This window comes from Globicephala melas, chromosome 1 (genome assembly GCF_963455315.2).
Source record: "Globicephala melas chromosome 1, mGloMel1.2, whole genome shotgun sequence".
Classification (NCBI taxonomy): domain Eukaryota; kingdom Metazoa; phylum Chordata; class Mammalia; order Artiodactyla; family Delphinidae; genus Globicephala; species Globicephala melas.
Genome location: NC_083314.1, coordinates 130,770,677 through 130,794,441, shown reverse-complemented (window position 1 = coordinate 130,794,441; position 23,765 = coordinate 130,770,677). Strand labels below are relative to the sequence as shown.

At 39.0% G+C, this 23,765-nt stretch overlaps 1 protein-coding gene across 26 annotated transcripts in view; it reads left to right on the top strand.

The window, feature by feature from the left end:
* The window catches only part of SGIP1 (SH3GL interacting endocytic adaptor 1), a 214,722-nt gene that overhangs the window by 72,149 nt on the left and 118,808 nt on the right, over positions 1–23,765 (top strand). For all 26 annotated transcript variants that reach the window (XM_060304507.2, XM_060304506.1, XM_060304576.1 and 23 more), the window contains one exon: positions 23,327–23,390. In XM_060304507.2, coding sequence (XP_060160490.1) covers positions 23,327–23,390 — 64 coding nt within the window. The remainder of the gene's footprint in view (positions 1–23,326; positions 23,391–23,765) is intronic.

The window sequence follows — 23,765 nt, the reverse complement described above, 5'->3', positions numbered from 1 at the left end:
AGGTATGATTAGGTTTTAACCTGAAGCTCTAGTAGGAGTTTTGCTGCGTGAACATGTTGAGAAAGAGAATTCAAAGCAGAAAGAAGAGTGTGCTCAGAAACCAGGAGCTGAAATAGCACATTGTTAGGGAGGATGCAAGTAGTTTAGTATTCTGGGCTGTGGTGTGGCTCAGAGAGGGCAGCAGGAGAGAAAGCCAGTGAGTAGATGAGATTGTCATGGCAAATGGTCTCGTACACCATGCAAGGGGATGGATTTGTGGGGTAAAGCACTGACAGATTTTAGCCTGGGGGAAGCCATAATCAGATTTGCAGACTTGAAAAACCTCTCTGCCCATAGTGTAGAGAATAGTTTAGAATAGATAAGAAGCCCGACACAGGAAGACCTACTCCAGAATCTTGCTGCCCTTCTTGACTGTCATTTTGATTGTTAATTCCACTGATATTTCCTTGATGTTTTTCTTTCTTTCTTTGTTTTTTGAAGCAGGAATTATTTAGGCCGGATGACTTTCTAAAGCCCTTCTGCAGTACCTAGCGTCCTGGAATAGTGCACAGCAAACACTATTTGCATGTGAAGGCTTATTCCCTGAGACTCTTACTGTTGACAATTCATGGTGATTTAGTGTCCCCACCTTTCCCTGGCAGAGAAAAAGTCTCCCCAACATGAACACAAAGGGGGTGCTTGGGCTTCAAGAGCACCAATGTTGGTCCTGTGCAAAAGAAGTAAAAGCAACTTTTATACTTCTTTAGTAAAACTCATACAGAGTTCTCTTTCCACTATTTTTGTCAGTTTTTTTTTTTTTGGCTTGTTTTTTTGATTGTGTGTGTGTGTGTGTGTGTGTGTGTGTGTGTGTGTGTATCTATAACTGGAATGAAGCTAAATGATCTAGTCTAGTGTTTTCAAAAAAACACTTTACCCTGACCCCTACAGTAATAAAAACATGTTACATCCAGATTTATACACGGATGTATGTACACAGATTAAAAGTATAGTATTTTGCAAACAAAAAACCCTATTTTTTTCTGTGTGAGAGTTACTCTATTTTCTACTCTATTTCATTTTTTAAATGCTTGTCAAAACCTGGTAAATTGATTTCCTGACCCGCTAATGAATGATTGCTTGATGTTTGAAAAATACTGATCTAGTTCAACTTCCATTCTGATGTATAGAGCCTTTCCTTATAATAGTCATATTAGTAAAACAATATTTTTAATTATATGTAAATCTCACCTTCCTCTATAAATCTCACCTTCCTGATGCCATGTCCCAAGCGTATCTGTGTAATTTTTTTTTTTTTTTTTTTTTTGCGGTACGCGGGCCTCTCACTGCTGTGGCCTCTCTCGTTGCGGAGCACAGGCTCCAGACGCGCAGGCTCAGCGGCCATGCTCACGGGCCCAGCCGCTCCGCGGCATGTGGGATCTTCCCGGACCGGGGCACGAACCCGTGTCCCCTGCATCGGCAGGCGGACTCCCAACCACTGTGCCACCAGGGAAGCCCCTGTGTAATTCTTTTATGTACAGACCAAGGAGCTCCTGGTGTCGGGTGAACATAGAGGAGACTTGGCTGAGCTGAGAAGCAGTGGTCTGGAGAAACTGGAATCTCTGCATCTCATACCACAGGGATTTTCTACTAGAGGGACTTAAAGTCAAAGCTGGGTCACTGGTGGGGCGCAGAAACTTGCCTTAGGATTTGAGAGTTCCTAGATTTTGCTCCTGTGACCTGAGCCTCCCAGACACTGAGCCTTGGACTCACTGCAGCAGAATCACCTGGGAAATATTTTAATGTATAAATTCCTGTGGGCTTCAACCCCAGATTCCTGAGCGCTGAAGCCAGATCTGGTAAAGTAAACATTTTAAAATCTCCCTGCATGACCCACATGTGTGAACATGACTGGAACTCTCTGATTTGGGCTTTATGAACCCCAGGTTCTTGCTCCAGAGGAGTCTGTGATCTGCCTCCTTGTCATGGTTGTGATGGGGGACAAATGAAATAGTGTGTGTAAGAAACCCCCCAAACAGCCAAAAGCCCTCTAGGTGCAAGACACCAATATAGAGGTCTCCCAGCTTTCCCTGCCAATCTGGGCAAATTATCAATGATTTTCTGAATTTTGAAATTCCAGAGTCAACTGCAGTGTTTAGACTGAGCATAACTAATAAACCCAAATGGCCAAAGTGTAGAACAGAAAGCAGCATCAGATTATCTCCTAATTTGCATGTTCTCTCCTTGCTCACCTTAAAAATGATTAATTATAACGATGTGAAAAAAAAAGATTATTTTCTTGTAATGCGTTTGAATATTTTGCTTATAGTAACATCGGAAATTTCCTAGAACTTAAAAAAAAAGTTTCACATAGGAACTCCCCTGGCGGTCCAATGGTTAAGACTTTGCCTTCCAATGCAGGGGTGCAGGTTTGATCCCTGGTCAGGGAGCTAAGATCCCACATGCCTTGCAGCCAAAAAACCCAAAACATAAAACAAAAGCAATATTGTAACAAATTCAATAAAGATTTTAAAAATGATCCCCATCAAAAAAAAATCTTAAAAAAAAGTTTCACATAAATGTTTTAAAGTGTTACATAATTAAATTAAGTCCTAAATTAAAACTGACCTCTCTGAAATAAAATAACATGATTAGCTATAGTTATTGTCTGTGGAAAACAGTGGGATTTGTTTGTGTGTGTACTTGTTTTCTCCCTTTTTACAAACATGTATATCAGAAGAAACATATGAGAAAATTCACCTTATTGTAGGTGGAGCCTAAATGAATCAGTCCTAAAATACATGATAAATTTTAAGCTCATGCTATTTGACAACAGTTTGTCTTAGAAAACGAGGTGAGAATAGAGTGTTCAGCCTTTAAGGAGAGGGTATTAAAGGTTTTTCAGTCTAACTGTGGAAAAACTTTTAGTTCTTTCATGGTACTTCTCAAGTAAAGATTTTTATTTACTAATATAGGATAAATAATAGGAATGATATATAAACTCACATCCTGTGCAGGATTTACATATCAAACCCCACAGTCTCTGGGTGAGTGAATTCGGAGACTGTCTCTGCTTAGTGGCCTACAAGAGTTCAATTTCCATTTTAAAGATGAGCAATTAATGTTTTCTCAGTGGTTTAAGACATAGTAAGGAGATTTTAAAAACTGAAAGGAAAGCAGTGGAATTAGAATATTCACTTGTATGGCTTCTGATAGAGCATTTGAAGTATAAAGCTATGCATGAAAAAGAATAAGAAGAACCAGTCACACAGACCTCATGGTACTGGAGCTGTGAAACACATTGAGAAACCCTTTACTAAAAGATGATATAAATTTTTAAGGTAGGAAAACCCAATCTCTTCAGGCAAAATATTTTAGGTAAGGTCTAGAAAGGAAAGAAAAATAAAATAGAAAAAACAATCACTTTCCAACTCTCCTCCAGTATCTTAATAAAAAAAGTATCTATGGAGTATTTCTTTTTTAATTTTCTGTAGCTAGATATAATCATCGCCTAGCTGCTTGAACCTCAGATGAATGTTGGAATGTGCTGAGGTGCGTATACTCAGAATCAGAAAGGAGTCTGAAGGATATTGACTAAAATGTTTGTCTTCCTCCCTTTTACTTCATTATGACAAGAGAATAACAACACTGTACTATGAGTTAAACAGCACTTTATAGTTTATGAATCCCCTTCACATGTATTCTCTTATTTGGCCTTCATGGGAACCCCGTGAGTTACCTAGAGTCTGTCCCCGGAAAACTCGATGGTGATCTAAATATGGTGAGATTTCTGAGAAGGGCAAGTGCAAGGGGAAAAAGCCATTCTTCTCCAGATCAGAGAAGGTACTAGGACTCCAAAGCTTACTCCTTGGACTTATTCCCAGGGTTCTGAATTTCATCTCATAATGTAGCAGAATAGTCTGTGGAGGAAAACAACTAAAGTACAGAAACAGAAAGATTCTGGTGGGATGACTGAAGAAAAAGCCTGCATTTCTGTCATGGAGGTTTCAGACCACAAGATTCTTCCACTGAAGAATGTACCAGAGTGTTGGGTCGAACCATATGAAATTGCCAAAATGGTAAAATATGGACAATTTTATACAGTTTAACTTAAAAAGAAAATCATTTTCTAGGTTACTGGTATAAATCTAGAAAGTCTGAGGCTCTCTCAACCACTGCTTTGTTATATGATCTTGACCAAGTCCATTTAACTTTCCCTGAACCCATTTCCTCATCTGTAACAAAGTAGTGTTTTTCTCATGGGACAGTTGGGAGGATCAAAATGATGTGATGAATATCTAATTCATAAACAATCGCTGCTATGTAACTAGGTATAAATTATTGCATTGGATTAGCCACGGGTTAGCTGATTGTTTGTATACTCTTGAGACATTTGAGTTTTCCCTAGTCAACCTTTAGCCCCTTATTTCTAACTAGAGTCATCTTGGGCTCTTCCCACCCCTCAATCCAATATCCAGTCATTCACTAAGTTTTTCCTATTTTATCTCCTAAATAAATTCTTTAATCCACTTTTGTGGTCTTCATTCCTGTACCACTGCTCAATCCCAGGTCCCTATCACATCTCCTGACTAGATTGTTGCAAAGATCTTTAAACTGGTCGCCCTACTTCTGGTCTTGCCTTCTTAATCCATCTTCTCCACCACATACAAGTCTAAGCATGTAACTGCATTGCTAAAAGCCTGCATTTGCTTCATAATAACCTACAGAATGAAGTCCAAGTTACCTAGTATGGCATAGAGGACTCTCTATGACCAGATCCCTACCTGCCTTTCCAGCCCCATCTCCTGTCACTGTCTCCTTTTTACTTAGTGTTAGTAACAGATAGCAAATTGTTGTTACTTGTCCATGCATGTCATCTGTTTCATCCTTCTGTGCCTATGTTTATGTGGTTTCCTCAGTCCAGACCCCATTTTTTGCTCATCCCACTTTTTTGTTTCCACCAGACTAACTCTTACTCATCTTTTGATACTCATGTTATGCATGTCAGATGGAGCTCTTCTCTAAGTCCCCAGGTTGGGGTGGGTGTCTTTCTTATTTGCTCTCATAGACTCTAACTACTGCACATAAGCATACTCAAATATGCTCTATTGAAATTTTATACTTGTGAATCGCTTTTTCTAACTCAGCAGTACTCCACAAAGGCAGAAGCTCTATCTTATTTATCTCCATAGAACAATATCTAGAATGATGTCCAGAATATAGTAGGTGCTCAATAAGCATTTGCCAGATGTTTTCAGGTGAGTTACAGGAGGTTGATACCAAGGGAGAAGCCAGGGTCCATTCTAAGCATGGCTTTGGAAGACATCATCTGAAGGCTTTCTTATCTGACTATTCAGTTACTCTATGGCAGTAGTTCCCCAGGTAGAACTCCATGAGCAGGACTTTCTGGAAACATTGGCCCCCCAGACTGTCTGCTTACCTCATCTCAGTTACCTTGCCCAAGAGGTAGAGAAATGAAAGGAGACGTAGAAATGGGAAGCTGTCAAAGAAGGTGAAGAGATGGGACACCTCTGTAAGACATCTCTCTAAAGAATTGTAATGTGGCTTTGTTTTCAACCTAGACACTTGAAATGAATTTAAGGAGAGTAGGGACACAGTCATTATACCAGACTGTCTCTTAATGGTATGTGGGGGGAGGCAATCAGTCTAGATATTACAAAACTACTGTGTTATCCGGTGTGTCCCAGAGTTCTTAACAAATAGAGCAAAACAATGACTCATGACCCCTTTATAGCCCAAAACAAGCTGATATTCTTGTCATGACAGTACATAAAAGCTTTGACTCTTAATCTAGAAGGAAATACAGGTGAAGGCTAATTTGGTGTCTGAGGGTGAATGGAAAGAGGATACGAAGTTTCATCATGACTGCCTGATACCTCTGATTGTCTCTGTGGTTCAATTAGCCACATCTTGGGAGAAAAAGCATTATGAGTCTGAATGCTCCTGGATGGAAACCCAGTCCTCCAGGTAAGGTTTCGACTGCTTTGTCTCAGTGAAAACCATGTGACCTTAGTGTTGGAATTCACCTGAATGTTCTAGGAGGTGTACGTCACCTTTTCCTCCATGCATAACTTTTCATCTGAGGAAACTTTGAGGTCTCTCAGACATAGATAATTTCAAGATACTGGAAGCATGGAGTTAGATCTCAGATGTTTTTAATAAGTACTTTTAAAAGCATTATATAGTAGAAAAATACTAGACTTGGAGTCAGACACAAATATATTTAAATATTAGTGCAATTTATTAACCATGGTGTCTTACACAAGTCACATAATCTCTTAGATTTTTACCTGCATGTAAAAAGTGGATTGATAATACCTACCCAGCAGGAATGATTTACAGATTAAATGAGATAAAATAAGTGAGAGAGCCTAGCATTGTAATTAACACACAGTAGGAACTATGTTTATTTTTTTCTTCCCTTATCATTGCTAATAACCAAGCTCTTTAGCTTCTGGGGTTTTCTTTCCTCCTTCTACTCAGTTTTGAAAGCTGCAGGTCCAGCCAAAGCACTGTGGCTGTTTGTAATAGAAACAGATGGATGACTAGACCAGCCAGAAGAAAAATAGGGAGGCTCCATGAGTGAGACATGACAAAGGACTCAGCTGAGGGACTGTAATTTAGAGCATCCATCATCATGGGTCCAGGGACAGACACTGAATTCTAAGCCTGACTCAGTCCCTGATGCCTTCTGAAGTGTTAAGTAACATTTAATTTCTGACAAAGATTCACCATAATGCTTGGCATTGCTGGGTTGTCTTGGCCACGATCATTTATTATATGCTATTGTTACACATTAATGCAAAAAGAAAATGAGTTCCTACAGAGGAAGGGGCTTAACCTGAGGTCCGTGATACATTTAGCCAGTTTATAATGCAGGAATAATATGCACAGGTTGGTAGATAGATGTCTATGCCAATATCTTATGTGGAGAGGATCCCTATCTTTTATTAGATTCTCAATGGAGTCTGCGACCAAAAAGAAGTGAAGAGCCACTGCTACATAGTAAAAGACCAAATTTCTTTATAGCTAGAGAGACCGTTTTCATGAATATGTTTTTCCCGGAATTCTCAAATATACTCCCTGAGGAAAACAGAATTGGAGCCATGCATTGTTTCTGTGAACTGTACTATCTTATTATGGGGGTTTTATCACATTTTTTCCTCAACAGAATTCAAACAGATATTCCAAGGTCTGTTTTAATTGTTTAAGAAACATGCTTGAGTCTATAATACCCTTCCTTTAACCATGAACTTTCCCCATATTTCCTCATATTTCCAATATTTCAAAACAAAATACTAACTGTTTGGTTATCTCCAATGACAATTTCCTTTAGGATGAGGGACCAAGGCTTGTAGTTTTATTATACACAGTGACCAGGTAGCCTAGCATCCTTGACTATGCATTACTTATAAATAAAACCTGCTAAGTCCTAGAGAGTACCCTTAAGCAGTGAAGCAGCAGACTGATTGTTTCGAGCACGGTCTAGCGCTGAGTAGAGCTGAGTGAAGGAGGGTGCACCACAGTGGCAGGGTACGTTTTGCCGGCACCTGATGGCTGAGAGTAAGTGAAGAAAGTAAGTCACTGTCTCTATCGCTAAAATAAAAGCTGGTAATTCAGAGAGAGAACCAGTCCCTTCTTTTTCCCTTGCCTTCTGATTGTGTAGCTGAACCTGTTCTATCATGGGGGAGTCCTGAAAGGCCCAGAGGGATGCTCCCCCACCAGGGGACACCCCGTCACAGAGATGCCTGATCAATCTCTTCAATTTCTTCAGAGGGGAAGCCTACTCAAAACATTAGGACTTGGTGGCAAGGGAAGTGTTTCATCCCTACATGCCAACCACCGACTTAGTTCTTGCTATTGCTTTTCATTTTCCTGAATGTACGCATCTTTTTCTGTAATAATGGTAGCAAGAGAATGTAGCAGACCATCTAGAGCAGATATTCCCAGGAGTGCTGGCAGAGGAAACTGGGGAAGCGAGAGGAGAATCACCGGGTCTCCCGAGTGCCTTCAGCAAGTGCACGGTCAGGGCACTGTGTGCACCCTGCTCTCTCTCCCCAGTCACCCAGCAGACACGTACATATGGGTCAAGAGCACAGGCCTTGGGTTCCGACAAGCCTAAATGAGACCGCAGCCCATCACTTCCAATCCATGCCGTGTCAGCAAGTTGTGGAACTCCTCGAAGAAGTGTTCCTTGTCTGCCAAGCAGAGATGATTAGACCTACAGCACAGTGTGGTGTTGTGCATTTTAATGAGATAATGCATGAAAGTACCTGGCAGGCGTTTAATAAATGCTACCCTAAGACTAGCCAGTCTTACCCCACAGAAATTAATTTTCTGAGAGAAAAATATTATATATTTTATATGTAATATATATTACATTTTAGAGATATCAAAAGTGAAATTTTAATATGTTTGCCTATTATAGATATATAAATATATATTTAACATATGTAACATATATTCTGATATATCAATATTCTTATATTGCTTATATTTCTTAAGCAAAGATCATCAAACATCATTTAACCCATTTTTGATGGTGAGAAGTAACAGTTTTGTAACTACTTAAAACAACTAAAAAGTGCTTTTTATATTTATCATTGTTCAGAATACCACGGAATGCCCTATGCTATAATTCAACAAAGCTATCAGGCGCTGTTGTTACAAGCCAGGCTGGTAGCCTGATGACAAAAGCCCTCTCGTTTTCTGAAGAGTGTGATGGGCCATTTCCTCTCTGGCAGCTGCCATTGCTACCTATGCTTAACTTTGCCTCTTTGACCCCTTCTAATTAGCTGCTGCCCTTCTGGTCTGGAAAAGAAGATTAGTAAGATTGTTGTCTCTGTCCTTAAAACAGGAGGGAACAGACAATGAGAAAAACTGAGGATCTCTTCTGTGCTGTATACACAAGCATTAGTACATCTTATTTGTGTACACACAGTAGTATACCTTCTTTCACCTTTGTTTCACTTCTTCATTAACTCTGCTGGCTTTTTAGGATGTTGGCTGTACTTATGATACGTACGCTTGTATACGTGAAGATTAGCAAGTATTTAGTGGAGTTTCTTTTCTCAGTGATGGAAGAAGACTTAACTTGAAAGCTCCTGATTTGTTTGCTTATATCCAGCAGGGATAGAGAAGGTCATTTTTGACACCTGAGCCTTGGCTTGGCTTAGAACCCTTTTCTCAATTCAAAGTTAACTTAGTTGACATTATTGCAGGGCACTGAATTAGCTTCACTGATGGGGCCCAAGATGAATGAGAAGTGAGTCCTGTCCTCATGCAGCCTAAGATCCAAAAGAGCAAAGACACTGTAAACTGACATATGAGGCAAAATTTGATAATTTCTATTGTGGAGTCTTAGGTTTTGGAAGAACCCAAGAGAAAAAAATCAGTTCTGAAGGAGACCCTCCTGCAGGTGTGGTGGGGTATTTATGAACCAGCTGGAGCATAGGTGGGTTCCTGTGGTTATCTGCTAAAGAGAAGGTGGTCCAAAGAGAGAGTCCTCAAAATAGAAGCTAATACATACGCCACAGACGTGCACACTTGTTTAGGGAATGAGGAGAATTTTCATTCGGTTGCAGAGCGGAGTGTTTACAAGTAATAGTGAGAGATGAAACTAGAGAAATATGATAGACCATGTCTGAAATGCCAACCTAAGCAAGGAGATCTGTCTTCTGGTAACTTCAGAGCAGACTGAATTCCGCTGAAATCACTGAGGGGCCTCTAATTAAACAAAATGGCGGAGGTGAACCAAGTGTGGGCATGTATTTAGGTGGCTGTAAAAAAGAAGGAACTACAGTCACTTGGGGTTTTCAAATGCATTGCAGAGGAGAAGTATGTGGGGCAGCCTGACTAGGATGCTAGCAAACTTTTGAATTTCGCATAGAATTACTCTCGTTAGCATGACTGTTCCAGGAAGAAAAACATACATTTGCGGAAAGGACCACATAATTAGCTTAATTCAGACTCAGCATTTGGATCTTGGTGTTTCTACAAACCCCATTTCTAATGACTTTTTTTTGTTTTGTTTCGTTTTTATCATTATAAAAGTCACCTTTTACTTCCTTCTGCCTTTGAGGTTATAGTCTCATGAAATGAAAAGTCTTTTTAGAGTACTTAACAGAAAATTTAGTCAAAACGTTATGCCAAATTTCCACTTAAAATGGTATTAGTGTCACTGGAATTGTGACCCAGATTGTTGGGGGAATGCTATTCAGCCAAATAGGGATTCATGACACGGTTCTAGACATTTAGAAAGTAATGAGATATATTTAGCATAGAAGTAGAAACAAAAACTATTCAAACCTAAAACTACTTGGCATTCTAAAGCACTATGGGAGATAGTTTGTGTACTTTCTCTCTCTTTTTTATATATATGTATATATAAAATATATATATTTTATTTTATATATTTTTTATATAAAATAAAATATATATATATATATATTTTTTAACTTTTTGGCTGCACTGCACAGCATGTGGGATCTTAGTTCCCCCACCGGGGATCGAACTGGTGCCACCTGCAGTGGAAGTGTGACGTCTTAACCTCTGGAACACCAGGGAATGCCAGGCTATTTTTTATACACACACATACCTATGCCCACTCATACATAATGAAGCAATATGGTAAAGTATATTGAACTAAAGTAAAGGGACAAAGGTTTGAATCCAGCCTTCTCTATAATTTTCTGTGTTGCTGGAGGCATGTTGCTTTAGTCTCCCAGCACTTCAGTTTTTCTTATCTATTAGTTAATCTGTACCCTGATATTCTGTGATTTAACTGCCTATCAGTTGTGCCATGTTATTTCCCCTTTTTAATTCTTTAATGGAGGCTTATTAAAAGCTTCTTCAAAGAACAAGAATGTTTTGCTTAAACTGGGATTTTAGGGGGGAAAAAAGGAAACAAAAATCTCCAAAGTCTTCTTCAACCATTACCTTTATGATGAAAAGATAATTCAGTAAACCATAGTATAGATTTTTTTTTATTCCAACAATTTTAAGAATTATTTTAAGAATTTTATATCCAGACTCAGTTTCTAGAAAATATTGATTGTGATAAGCCATTGATTTGCTAAACAATTTACATGCATGATTCATTTAGTTTTCATAGCAACCCTATGAGATAAGATCCATTTTGTGGATGAGAATACTGAGGTCGAGAGAAGCATAAATTTATTGACAGTAACACAAGTAGCAAGTGGCAGAATCAATTAATTATGTGGGACTAGAGCTCTCAGCTGCAGAGAAGTGAAATGGGAGGTGAGGATTTTGTGTATAGGGATTGGAAGAGACAGCTAGCTGACTCCCAAAGAGCCAAGCTTGCTTTCCACAGCGCAGAGCTGTTGCTGGGGAGTGACTTCACAGCCAGGGACTTTGTTTTCCAGCATCTCTTACATCTAGGTGAGACCAGATGGTATATAAGCCCAAACCCTTCTGGTCAGTGGTATATAAGCATAACTCTGTCCCTCCCGGCTGAGGTAGTGAAGTATCCCAGGTAACTTCCTCATGCTTTCTTTCCCTTCCACGACAATCTTAGAGGCCATGTCTTGAAGATGACAGAGATGGAAGGAGCCTGTGTGAACAGACTGGATGTACATAAGAAGCTAACAGCACTCTCTGATCGATTGACTGTGGAGAGGGAGGGAAAGGAGTCAAAGATAGCTTCTTAGATTTCTGGATGGAGCATCTTGAGGGACGATGGTACTATTTTCCATGGAGAGGGAACCTCTGGCAAAGGAACTGGCTAAGGAGGAAGTTCCAGTTTAGATTATCCATGCCTCGTGTAAACACTTGTCCTTATCTTGATAGATTGTTGAAAAGCAAATAAGCAAGATTTTATAGAATTTTAGAGTTAATGCTACCCAAAGGAAGAAATTGGAAAATATGCTCTTAGATGTTTTGCTAGGGAAAATGGATTTTCCTCCCCTTTTCATGCAAACAAGGGAAGAGAGAGACCTTACCATTTACACTGGATTGGATACTCTTCTTTTTTTTTTTTTTTTTTTTTACGGTACACAGGCCTCTCACTGCTGTGGCCTCTCCCGTTGCGGAGCACAGGCTCCGGACGCGCAGGCTCAGCGGCCATGGCTCACGGGCCCAGCCGCTCCGCGGCATGTGGGATCCTCCCGGACCGGGGCACGAACCCGTGTCCCCTGCATCAGCAGGTGGACTCCCAACCACTGCGCCACCGGGGAAGCCCAGTAACTTATCTTTGATTTCACATAATTCAAGAGTCATATTAGACACTGTATCTCTAGTCCAGAAGAGGCCCTGGCACATGATAGACGTCCAATACGTTCCTGTTCTATCAACCATCAAATGAGAAGATGAGATCTTCTGATAGTGATCCCAAATACAGGAGCTTGCATGACTCTGGGCATTGAATAAAAGACTAGAGTTATCTCCCTGCCCAACACTGAGAAACTGATGAAGAGAATACTGACCAGTAATGGGGAAAATTGCCATCTGAGCTTCCTAGGTAAATATGCAGACCTAGAATCAGAGATCATTTGTAGAGTAACAAACATGAATTTAAGTGATTGGAATATAACATTGGTAAATGAAGCAAGGGAAGAGTAACATGGCTGTTTAGTCTACCAAGATGCTGAGGGCATGGCTTAATAAATCAAGAAGCCTACCAAGGGTTAATTTTCCAAGAGGATGGACTTGATATTTTCTACCTCCAATGAGAATAGACTAAAGGAGAGTAGATTTTCATTGCAACTTGGTAGATTTATATTATACAACAGGCATAATTTCATGACATTGAACTTTGTTACCTATTGAAATGTATAGCCAAAGGATAGATGGGTGAGTGGGTGGGCAGGCAAATGTATAGAGGACAAGTGACTAGATAGATGGATGATGATGATGAGATTATAAATCTTACAAACAGAATCAATCCACATGCATTCCAGAGACCTCTCAAAAGGACTTAGACGCGAATTCTGTATTTAGTTCCTTTAAACCCTTATTTTGTGTATGTTTCTCTGATAACTGATCTTCTTTTTAAAAAAAAACAACTTAATGTTTATATGTTTTTAACTTTTTAAACCATTTCCATTCCATTTCAGAAGTAGACTTCATGGATTCCCAGTAAATAAGGTTGGCTAATAACCTGTGATGTATTGAGTCAGCCATGCCATGTAAATCTCCTTTCCTTTGTTCAGCTCTCTGCCTCTATGTAGTAGGTTAGAATTAAACCAAAATGATTCTTTGTAGGACATGTTCCAGCTTTTTTTTTTAAATTCACATTTGAAGAATTTAATTCACAGCGCTAAATGCCACATGTCGTAACAATTTAGAAATTTGACCAAAGGACTTGCTCCTTCCTCTCCAGATGAAATATAAAAAGACAAGAGCATACGAAAAGCATTTCTGTCGTTGTGCAGTTTGCTTTCTTTTGGATTTATTTTCTTGTTGAAAATGGAGTGTTTGGAAAATGAGATTTGGTGAATTTTTCTGTTTATGCCTGAAATGAGATTTGGTGATTTGTTTATGCCTGAAAACCAGAATCCTTCTGTGCAGGATCGTTAACTTCAGTTCTGTTTACGTGTCAGTGTCAGGCTGGGGAGGGACTGGAGATGGAGGGGAGAGAAGAGAATCAATGAATGTGGGGAAAGAGAATGAGGGAGAGAAATAGAGAATAAGAGGAAAACCATTTTACAGAACAAGGTTCCCAAGGAACACGTCAAATTAATTTCACTAGTGTTTGAAGTGTTATTCTCCCTACCTGGTAGGAGCAGAAAACAAATTCTATATACCACTAACCCAAGTAAAAGTAACACTGGCTTACTTTCAAATCATGCTGGGATGACCAGCTGATTAAAGTTTGGAATAGATTTGCACACAGTAAAGGCTTCATCAATGATGTATTTTCCTGCTTCAGGAAATTGTTGTATTTCTTACTGTGAGTTTTTAAATCCCCACTTATATTTTATGATAGATGTTAGTAAATTACATTTCTTGATCTTGGTTTTGTTTTTATAGCTGTAACCAGGAGAAGCTTGAGATTTTGAAAATTTGATTATTTTCAAATTTTGATGTTGTATTTTTATTTCTAAAGGAATAGAGCTAGGGAGATGCTGTAAGTGCTGAAATCAGGCATTTAGTTACTTTTATGTAATCTGTTAAAATAGCTGATTTCTAGTTGCTTTGTAACTATCAAAACTGCAAGAAAAGCAAGAAAAATATGCATAAAATGATGCACAATATATTTTATGTATGATACGAAGCTTTTACACCCATTTAAACTTTACAAAAACCTTTTAAGATAGCTGAAAAAACTGAGAGTCAGAGAAGTTATGTAACTTACCCCAGGAGGTAGTGAAGATGGGATTTGAACAAAAGTTTTTCAGAGCTCAAAGCTCCTACGTTTTTTTACAACTGCATGTTTCCCATGGATCTTGTTACTGTATTTAAAGCTTAATAGAAGTTGTTCACCTGCTTAAAATTCTTCCCATTCCCACTCAACTCCTTCATTGCACTGATATTGGCATAGCAAATACTAAGTTCGCTTGTGGCAAACCTGTTCCATGACCATTTTCTTTTCAACATTTCTACCATGTCTCCAAAAGATCAAATATTTCTTTAAAAGGTGTCACTATTTGGGCTTCCCTGGTGGCGCAGTGGTTGAGAGTCCACCTGCCGATGCAGGAGACGCAGGTTCGTGCCCCGGTCCGGGAAGATCCCACATCCGCGGAGCGCCTGGGCCCGTGAGCCATGGCCGCTGAGCCTGCGCATCCGGAGCCTGTGCTCCGCAAGGGGAGAGGCCAAAACAGTGAGAGGCCCGCATACCACACACACAAAAAAAGTTGTTACTATTTTTAGCCCTTGAAGTCTTAATTGTCTTACGGTCATCTCCATTTCAGCGCACTAACCTGAACTCCCGTATATCAAATCTGAATTTCAAGGTGGCATCCACATCAGCCTCTTTTGCAATCCAGCACCAATGGAGTGTGTCATTAAGATGCATATTTCCCCCAATAGGCTCAGCTCAGAATAAAGGGGTACCATATTGTAAAGAGGCTCTGTGCTAAGTACAAAGATCACCTGGATTTCCTTTGAGTCACATAAAAATGAAAGTAAAGCATTCAGACCACATGCATACCAATTTTGAACAATCTGGAAATGGGTAGAGCAACCAACAAACTTTGTTAAGTGACTACCCTGTGCCAGGTACTGCTCGACACTGAACTTGACTTTTCATATTCCCTGGTACTCACCTCTATTAAGCGTCCCCATATCTTAGGCAATAGTCTAGGCACTGGAAATCATAAATATCATAAAAAATCTTGGGAGAGAGTGGCCTTCATCTTAACTGGTCTTACATTTTTCTGTAAGACCTTCTTAGGACAAAGAATCTGAATTGGATTATAGTACCTATATTTAAAACTTAGGGGAAGAGCTAATACGCAAAGCATTTTAATCTTTCCTGACAGAAATACAGTGGCCATTATAATTAATAGACATTGCCAGTGAGAGTTGCTGTCAATCTGTGGCATTACGCCCAGGGCAATTAAATTTGCCTGTTTTTTATTATTGAGACCAAATGTTTGGCCTGGGTTCCTGCAGAAAATAAGTAATTCCATTACATGTGATTCACCTTTGAGTAACCCTCCAAGCTGACGAAGACTCAAGCTTGAAAATTTACATTTATTACAGAAATAATCCATTTAGCAAACATTTATTGGGTCTCCTTATATTCACTGGGCAGCACAAAAAGATTTAAACATGCAAAACACAGTCTTTGTGTTTAACAAATATACTGCCTAATTTCCCTAAAAATGTTTCTCAATTAAAAAAAGAAATCAAGGTTTTGGTTTTTTTGGGTTTTGGGTTTTTTGATAAGAAGGCAAGACGAATTGTCAACCAACAGAAAGATATTCCAAAGACTTGAAGCGCATAGACTCTGGAGTTAGGCAGAGGGGACTTTGAAATGTGGTCTGTCCCAACTGCTGGGAACTAAACTCCGAGGGAGCCCTTGGATAAGTGCCTGATAAGAGTGGCATTGTATATCTGAAACCTTCAGCCATACCAGATAGTTTAGTCTTAACAGTGTGATTTGCGGTGAGCATCTGTCTTTGCATGCCTGAAGCTTTGGGTTTATCAGTTGACATCTAGGGGACTGTAGACTGAAAACCTCAGGTCAGTCATGCAGGTGTTCCATGCCTATGTGAGCTGACCCCCAGTAAAAACTCTGAACTTACGTGAGCTTTCCTGGTCGGCAACACTTCACATGTGTTGTCATACATTGCTACGGGGAGAATTAAGCACTACCCATGCAAAAGTAGGAGAGAACAACTGGAAGCTTGCACTTGTTTTTTTCCTGAAATCTGCTCTAAGCATCCTTTTTCCTTTGCTGATTTTAATTTGTAATAAGCCTTTCTGTAATAAACTATAACCATGAATATAAAAAAAAGAAATGTGGTCCGTCAATTGCCACCTGTGTGACCTGACACCAGTCACTCCTCATGCCCCATGGTATGTAATCAATACAATAATAATAGCTCCCGCTTTATAAGATTGTGTTGTGCTAAGATAAGGAAGTTCCTGATGAATTTCCTGAAACATCTTAAGTACTTAACAAATTACATCTATTGGTTTTTATTCATGATGTGTGTTTTGGGCTAAATTTAGCTTTTCAATGTGCCACTGTATACATTCTTCACCTAAAAATGTGGTGAGGTCACCCCACACCCCTCCCCCAATGCACATGCTGTCAGATAGGTCCACCCCATGCAGCTTAGGGCTCCTTCTCTTTCCCTGATACCTCCATACATACAAATAAATATTCAAACACTAAACATCAATGGAATGTAGATTGCAAACATCCAGAAAAGTCACTTGGTTTTTCTTTTAATTATTATACAAACATTCAGTGGCTTTTTAAAAAGGTGTTAAGACAAACATGGAAAGTGTGTCCACCGTGTACTAGGCATGGCCCTGGGTACCGAGAGAAGCATCGGGACTACCCGATAAGTCGCTTGGCTTGGAGGCATACAGACCTGGCTCAAAATCTTGGTCTTATCTAACTTGTTTGTTTGGTGATCTTGGAAAAGGAACTTAATCACTTTGAGTTTATTTCTTAATCCATAAAGTAGGGGTTAGTGATACCGTCTGGGCTTGTTGAAAGTGTTAGTTTGTGAAAATGCTTAGCATAGTGCGTGACACGTATGAGGGATTCAGTGAACCAGCGCTGCCTTCCCCTCATTCCTAGGGATTATAGAGAGAAAAACTGAGGCTATTCCTCCAAACCTCATGTCCTGGGAGGATATGAATCTTACATTGAAAGTAACGCAGTGCCTCTCAGATTCTCTATACGTTTTGCTGCAAATGACAGCCAGTAAGAGGTCCAATTAAGATTTGATTCCAGGGCTTCCCTGGTGGCGCACTCGTTGAGAGTCTGCCTGCCGATTCAGGGGACACGGGTTTGTGCCCCGGTCCGGGAAGATCCCACATGCCGCAGAGCAGCTGGGCCCATGAGCCATGGCCGCTGAGCCTGCGCGTCCGGAGCCTGTGCTCCGCAGCGGGAGAGGCCACAACAGTGAGAGGTCCGCGTACCGCAAAAAAAAAAAAAAAAGATTTGATTCCAGATCTTTGGAGTCCAAAGAAAGCAGTCCTTCTGCTCCCTTCCACCACGCCTCCTGCTCTGTATCTGGGAGGGGCATCTTCATGCTTCTGGAGGAGATACACGAGAAGATTGTTTGCATTCCTCTGTGAACTGTGTCTTGCATAGTGACCCTAAACAGCTGTCACTGCCACCCTCTCCTCTTTCTTCCAAAGCTCTAGGTCACTCTGAGAGCCAGCTCTGTGCCCAGGCCATGACTGGTCCAAGCTCTGCTCAAAAGCACTGTTTGTAGAGGAGTGGGAAGAAGGATCAAGTACACCCCAGGAACATGATCTGCAAAAGTGACACCTTTTCATCAATTTTAAATGCAAAATGCTTATATGGGGGGTTTAACACCATAATAAAGAGCTGTTAGTGAAAGCAGTGTGTAAGACTGTGACATGAGTGAGGAAGGTAATAAAATATAGTGCCACATCTCTTCCCATCCCAGTCCCTTTAAGTTATCTTGGAGATAAACTTAGTATATAGTATAGAGGCTAAATTTTCTGTTTTGGAGGATCCCTCTGACAAATTCTGTTTTCATTGTAACATTTAAAGGCTCAAATTTAGAATTTAGTGTTTGCTTAGTGAACCTCTATAGAACAGTTACACTTGGGAGAGAAGGAAATTGATAAAGGTAAATTTTTGCTGTATTATTTCTTCCTCACCTGTGGAGTTGTATACTCAAAGTCAGGAAGGTATCTTTATTTTTTAATTAGTTAGGAGACATTTCAGAGAAAAACATAGTGAACACAGTAATTTGTGTTTTAAATTTAAAAGACTTTTAAAAGAAAGGTTTATTTTTTTAAAAGACTTTCAAACTTTTTGGAGTTATCATAAGAAAGATATTTTACATGGTCACCCAGTTTGCAGACACTCACCACCCACACAGCTGAGGCCAAGAATTTCATGATGCAGTCTTCATCCTTTCTACAGGCAATGCACACTTAGTTTTTCTCTTCTACTTTATTTTCGAATGGAAGTTTCACCCTAACAAGTTGATTTCATAAGCTTCCAATGGCCTGACTTGCAGTCTGAAAAGAAGGTGAGAAATAATGCCTCTGTTTTAACACAATTGAGTAACTCACTTTAAGGAATGTTCTATTCGTGAAACACTATGGGGCAGTGAAAATAAAGACAGGCATCTACATAGTAGAGTGGCTGACTTCACAGAGCTTACCGTCTAGTAGGGATTAACATAACATTGTAATCTGATGAGAAAAGCTGAAAGGAACATTACATAAAAATGTGTTTATGACAAGCTTTTTGTAAACAGCTATTATGTGAGAGAGAAAAGCTGGAGGGTTGTTGTAGTTGTAAATTCTTGCGGACATATCACTTTCGCGATGGTGAAGGTCATCATGAACACAGATTTGTGACTATATAGCTCCCAGTTTCTTAACTAAATATTTGACAACTTTACAAAAGAATAAATAAAAAGGAAAAAAAAAGATTCCAAACTTTTAAGCCAATTTTCCTTGTCTCTTTCTTTTCTTTTTCACTCCCTCCTATCTTTATTCCCTCTGGTCACAGAATAATCTGGCTTGAGCTATTCTGTTTCTTTTTTATTGTGATAAAATACAAATGACAAAATTTACCATTTTGGCTATGTTTAAGTGTATTCAGTACATTCTCAGTGTTGGGCAACCATCACCACTATCCAGTTCCAGAACTTTTATATCATCCCAAAAGGAAACTCTGTACCAATTAGGCAGTCACTCCTCATTTCCCCTCTACTCCACCCCTGGCAACCTCTACTCTGCTTTCTGTATCAGTGAATTTGCCTACTCCAGATATTTCACATAAATGGACTCATGCAATAGGTAGTTCTTTGTATCTGGCTTCTTTCACTTAGCATAATGTTTTCAAGGTTCATGCATGTTGTAGCATGTGTCAGTATCACATTCCTTTTAATGACTGCATAATATGCCATTGTATGGGTACATCACATTTTGTTTATCCATTCATTAGTTCATGGAGAACTATTTCATTTTAAGGGAGATTTTATTCAGAAAATAATTGTAAACTAATCAATTGGACATACCTTTAGAGGTTTGATTACATATATGTATATATATATATACATATATATATATATGTATATATATAGGCACCTAAAGGCTTTCAAAGAAACCTGATGTCTCTTTGTAGAAGTTTGAGCATGAGAAGAAGTGCTGTATATCCAGAAGCTCATGAGATAGTACTGGATCTGACCTATGGATTTAGGGTTCATCTGCATACAGATGGAAAATAAAACCATGTGAGTGAATGAAATTGCCCCAGGGAGAGAGTGTAAAGGAACCTAGGACAGAGTCCAGAGGTACTTTGGGGATCCATGGAGGGAGAAGGAGCCTCCAATTTCCTCCCTAGAGATGATGATAAATAAAACCTAACTCAGGTGAACCTTCAGGCTCATCATTTGCAAAGAAAACATCTCCTACTTTTTCACAAGGTTTGTAAGAAAATTAAATGAGTCAACATATGCAAAGCAGCTGGTACCTGGCCCATAGGTAGGACCTCAGTAATGATAGCTACAAATATTACTATATATATTTGTGCTGTCACTATTGTCAGTTTCTGCATGTTTCTTTATTTCACTATCTTGTAATATCATATCCAGGACTACCTATTTTGAAATAAGCTCTCCTACCCTCTTAAAGCTCAGTCTGTTTTTAATTTTGTTGTTGTTGTTGTTTCCAGACTTTGCTAGCTTCTCCCATAATACCGATGGAAGCTAAAAGAATCTAAATTAGGTGAAGGGACGCTAAGAGGCACAGGCCAGACTTCCGACCCAGTTCTGCATGCACACAGGAGGATGTTCTCAATTCCATAGCTTGGAAGAAAACTGTTCTAGCCCCAGATCATCAGGACCTTAAAATTCTTTCTCTTTAGATCTCTTTGTTTTGATATTGGCAAGGGAAAAGTTATTTACTTCATTTCTCAAAGACACTTGATTTTTTTTCCCTCCTATTTTTGGTAAAGAAATAGTTGACAAAAATTCATGACCCAGCCTAAAAACAATTACACTATATTGGAGTCAGAAGTGAAAAATCATTGGATATACTGTTTTTTAAGCTTATCATTTTACCAGACACAGTGTCTTAAACTTGTTACTCCTGTAAGATTTTTGACTGTCCATGCTCTCTTCTGAAGAATTTCTTTGAATATTTTTAAATAAACTCTCAAAAGACTTGACCACACCTCTCCATTCACTTTTAACATGGTTGGTATGACTGTTTCTTCCTGGGTCTTCTCAAAAAGCTGTTAAGATACGAATAACTTTTATATTTCATAACTTTGTTTTAGTCTTTCAGAGTTTTCTTCATACTCTTATAAACTTCTCATATCTTTCCACCTTTCAAGGGGGAAAAGTCTTCAGTGTTTTTTCTTATGCAATAATTCGATTAGTTTTGTTTTTCTGGAATGTCACATCTCTAGTGTATTCCTATTTATGTTCCATATATGGGAATGTATTTTACATATGGGAAATATGACTTTCAGTGAAACTAAAACTACAGAATGGCATTGCATTTTGTGAACATATGCAAATTCTTTCATTCCTTATTACTGGCTGATTTGTTGTACACTGAGAGATGGAAATACAAAAAGAATGTAACTCATACTCATCTACACAATTAGAAATGATGCTGGGAATGGACTCTGTCTCCTGAAGCCTGATCCAGGGCACTTTTCACTGGAAAATGGACAACTCGTGACGTTCATGACCTAGTTCATGTTGGCTATTATCCAAGTTTGGTGGTCAAAAACAGGACAGAGTCTATGGAAAATTACTATTGCCTGCTCTGTTACTAATTTAATACAAGAATTATTGGAATTTGTCTGTATTTTCTCATCTGTTTGGTAGGGCATGCTATCTCTTGTCTCATGGTCAAGTTGCAGAAAATAGAGTAATTTGAAAACATAAGATAATAATAGCATTTGGTTTATAATTCTATAAAAACCAGTAGTGACTGGTGAATATAGCATTCATTGTGACTCCAAAGCTGAATTAGAAGCATGGAGAAGCCAAGTAAGAGACTTGAAGCCCAAGAACAATTATAGGAGGAAAATGATTTTAACTACAATATTTTGTCCCTATAAGGAGATAAGGCAATTACAGGTGAGAAGAAAGAAGTTTTTCACAATCAAAATTAAAAATGAACAGAGAGAAGGTGTTCCTAAATATTATGGGTGGGTAGTTTTAAATGTCAATAAGTTTTCTATAAACTCTTCATGTGGAGGGTAATGGAGAATAGCTTAATGTGGGAGGAGATTTTTTTTTAAACAAACATTGACATTTTAAAGACCTAAACATCTTAAATGGAATGAGTATTCAAATACAAAATTAGACAAACCGAGGCATTTTGGAGATTATATTTGAGTAGTATCCTAAGAGCCAGATAATGAATGACTCAGATCATCTGAGTGGTCTGGGCTGACTCACATGTTTTAAAAAAAGATGTCATCAAATCTCTGATTTTGTCAGTGTTTTTCCCCTTGATCCACCTGGTAGTGCCAAACAAATCCTGAACGTCAGTGACTTTTCCAGCTCTAATTTGTCAGGATGAAGTTCCAAACCACCAGTAACAAGTCTAAGGTTTTGACTATATAGGCATTGGTATATTTGAATAATACTGACTAACATGAGAAACACACAAGCCACATATGTAATTACAGGACACGTGGGAGATAGGAATCCCTGACAGAGCCTTGACAGGAGAAGTATAGAAGATACAAGAGTAGGCTTGGTTTGTCCAGGATGGAAGAAAAGGAGACTTCTTACCCCAATACCACCTGAATGATGCTTCCTGGAAAACATCTTAAATCAACAAGTATTATCTGGTTCCTCTACTTGACGTAGAGGACATACCAAGGGTATCCTTGGCCTCTGTCCTAGAAAGGCTTACAGTCTATGAGGGAAACTGACGTAGGAACTAATAAGTGGAATGCTTTGATATATTGTAATACATATAACAGCAACATTTGGGGGAGCACAGGATAGTCAGTTCTGACAGCACTAAGATTGAGAGGCCCTCACAGAGGAGGGGGCATTTGACTGGGCTGTGAAGGCACATATGGAAGTTGTAAATATCAACAAAACAGGAAAAGCATTTCAGCCAGTGGCAAGGACCACATAAAGAGAAAAGAGATACAGGAGAACAGATATTGGGGATGTTCAGAGAATCCAGTATAGCCACTGAATTGAGGAAGTAGAAAAAGATGAACTGGGAATATGGGATACAAAGAAGTGTCAGGCCAATGTGTCTGTTTCGTATGGTTTACATAATCTCTGTCTTGGAACTATCCTAGTGTCCAGAATCCGCCTACCCTGGAAATTACTGTTCTTCTAAGTCTGTGATGGGGTTTCTTTGCACAGCACCAATTTGGGCGATGGCTAACAATAGTCTAAGAAAAGCTTGCCTACTTTATTGTACTTTGTCCTGATCTCCTTTCCATTTTTTTTTTTAATATTCTTACATTGCTCATAGGGCTAAGAACTTACAGTGCCATGTCCTTGATAAACATCTGTTGAAAAACAGTAATGAATCCTATGCACATGTACACACACACATGCATACACATGAAGAAACTTTCACGGGTTTTTGAACGTTCCAATTTAACTAATATATTGCAACTTTAAAAATATGTTCACTTGCATGTTGCTAGGAACTTTCAAATAGAAAATAGATTTTTTGACCTTTTGTTGTTTTCCCACAGGATTGAAAAAACGTACAAGGAAGGCCTTTGGAATACGGAAGAAAGAAAAGGACACTGATTCTACGTATGTACTTAAGGAGAGCACCACTGCTCAGCATCAGCTGGCTGTGACCGTGTGGAAACGCAGATCTGCTGTGGTCTGCTGTATAGCAGAATAATGAACCTATAAAACCCCTTATTTGACAAGAATCCCTGAAAGAAAGTTAGAAAATGCAAAAATCAATAGTTGTTTAGGCACAGGTGAAAAGAAAAAAAAAAAAAAGCAACTTTAGCTTTTCATTCTGTACGTTTTTATCGTGCATAAATTTTATCACAAGGTGCTGAGAATTGCCCTGTGGGCTTGTCCTCTGAGAATTTATAATTCATGGAATAGAATATCTATCACGCAAATTGAAGTATCTTTCATATAACTAAAAGAGCTAACATTTGTTATGACTAC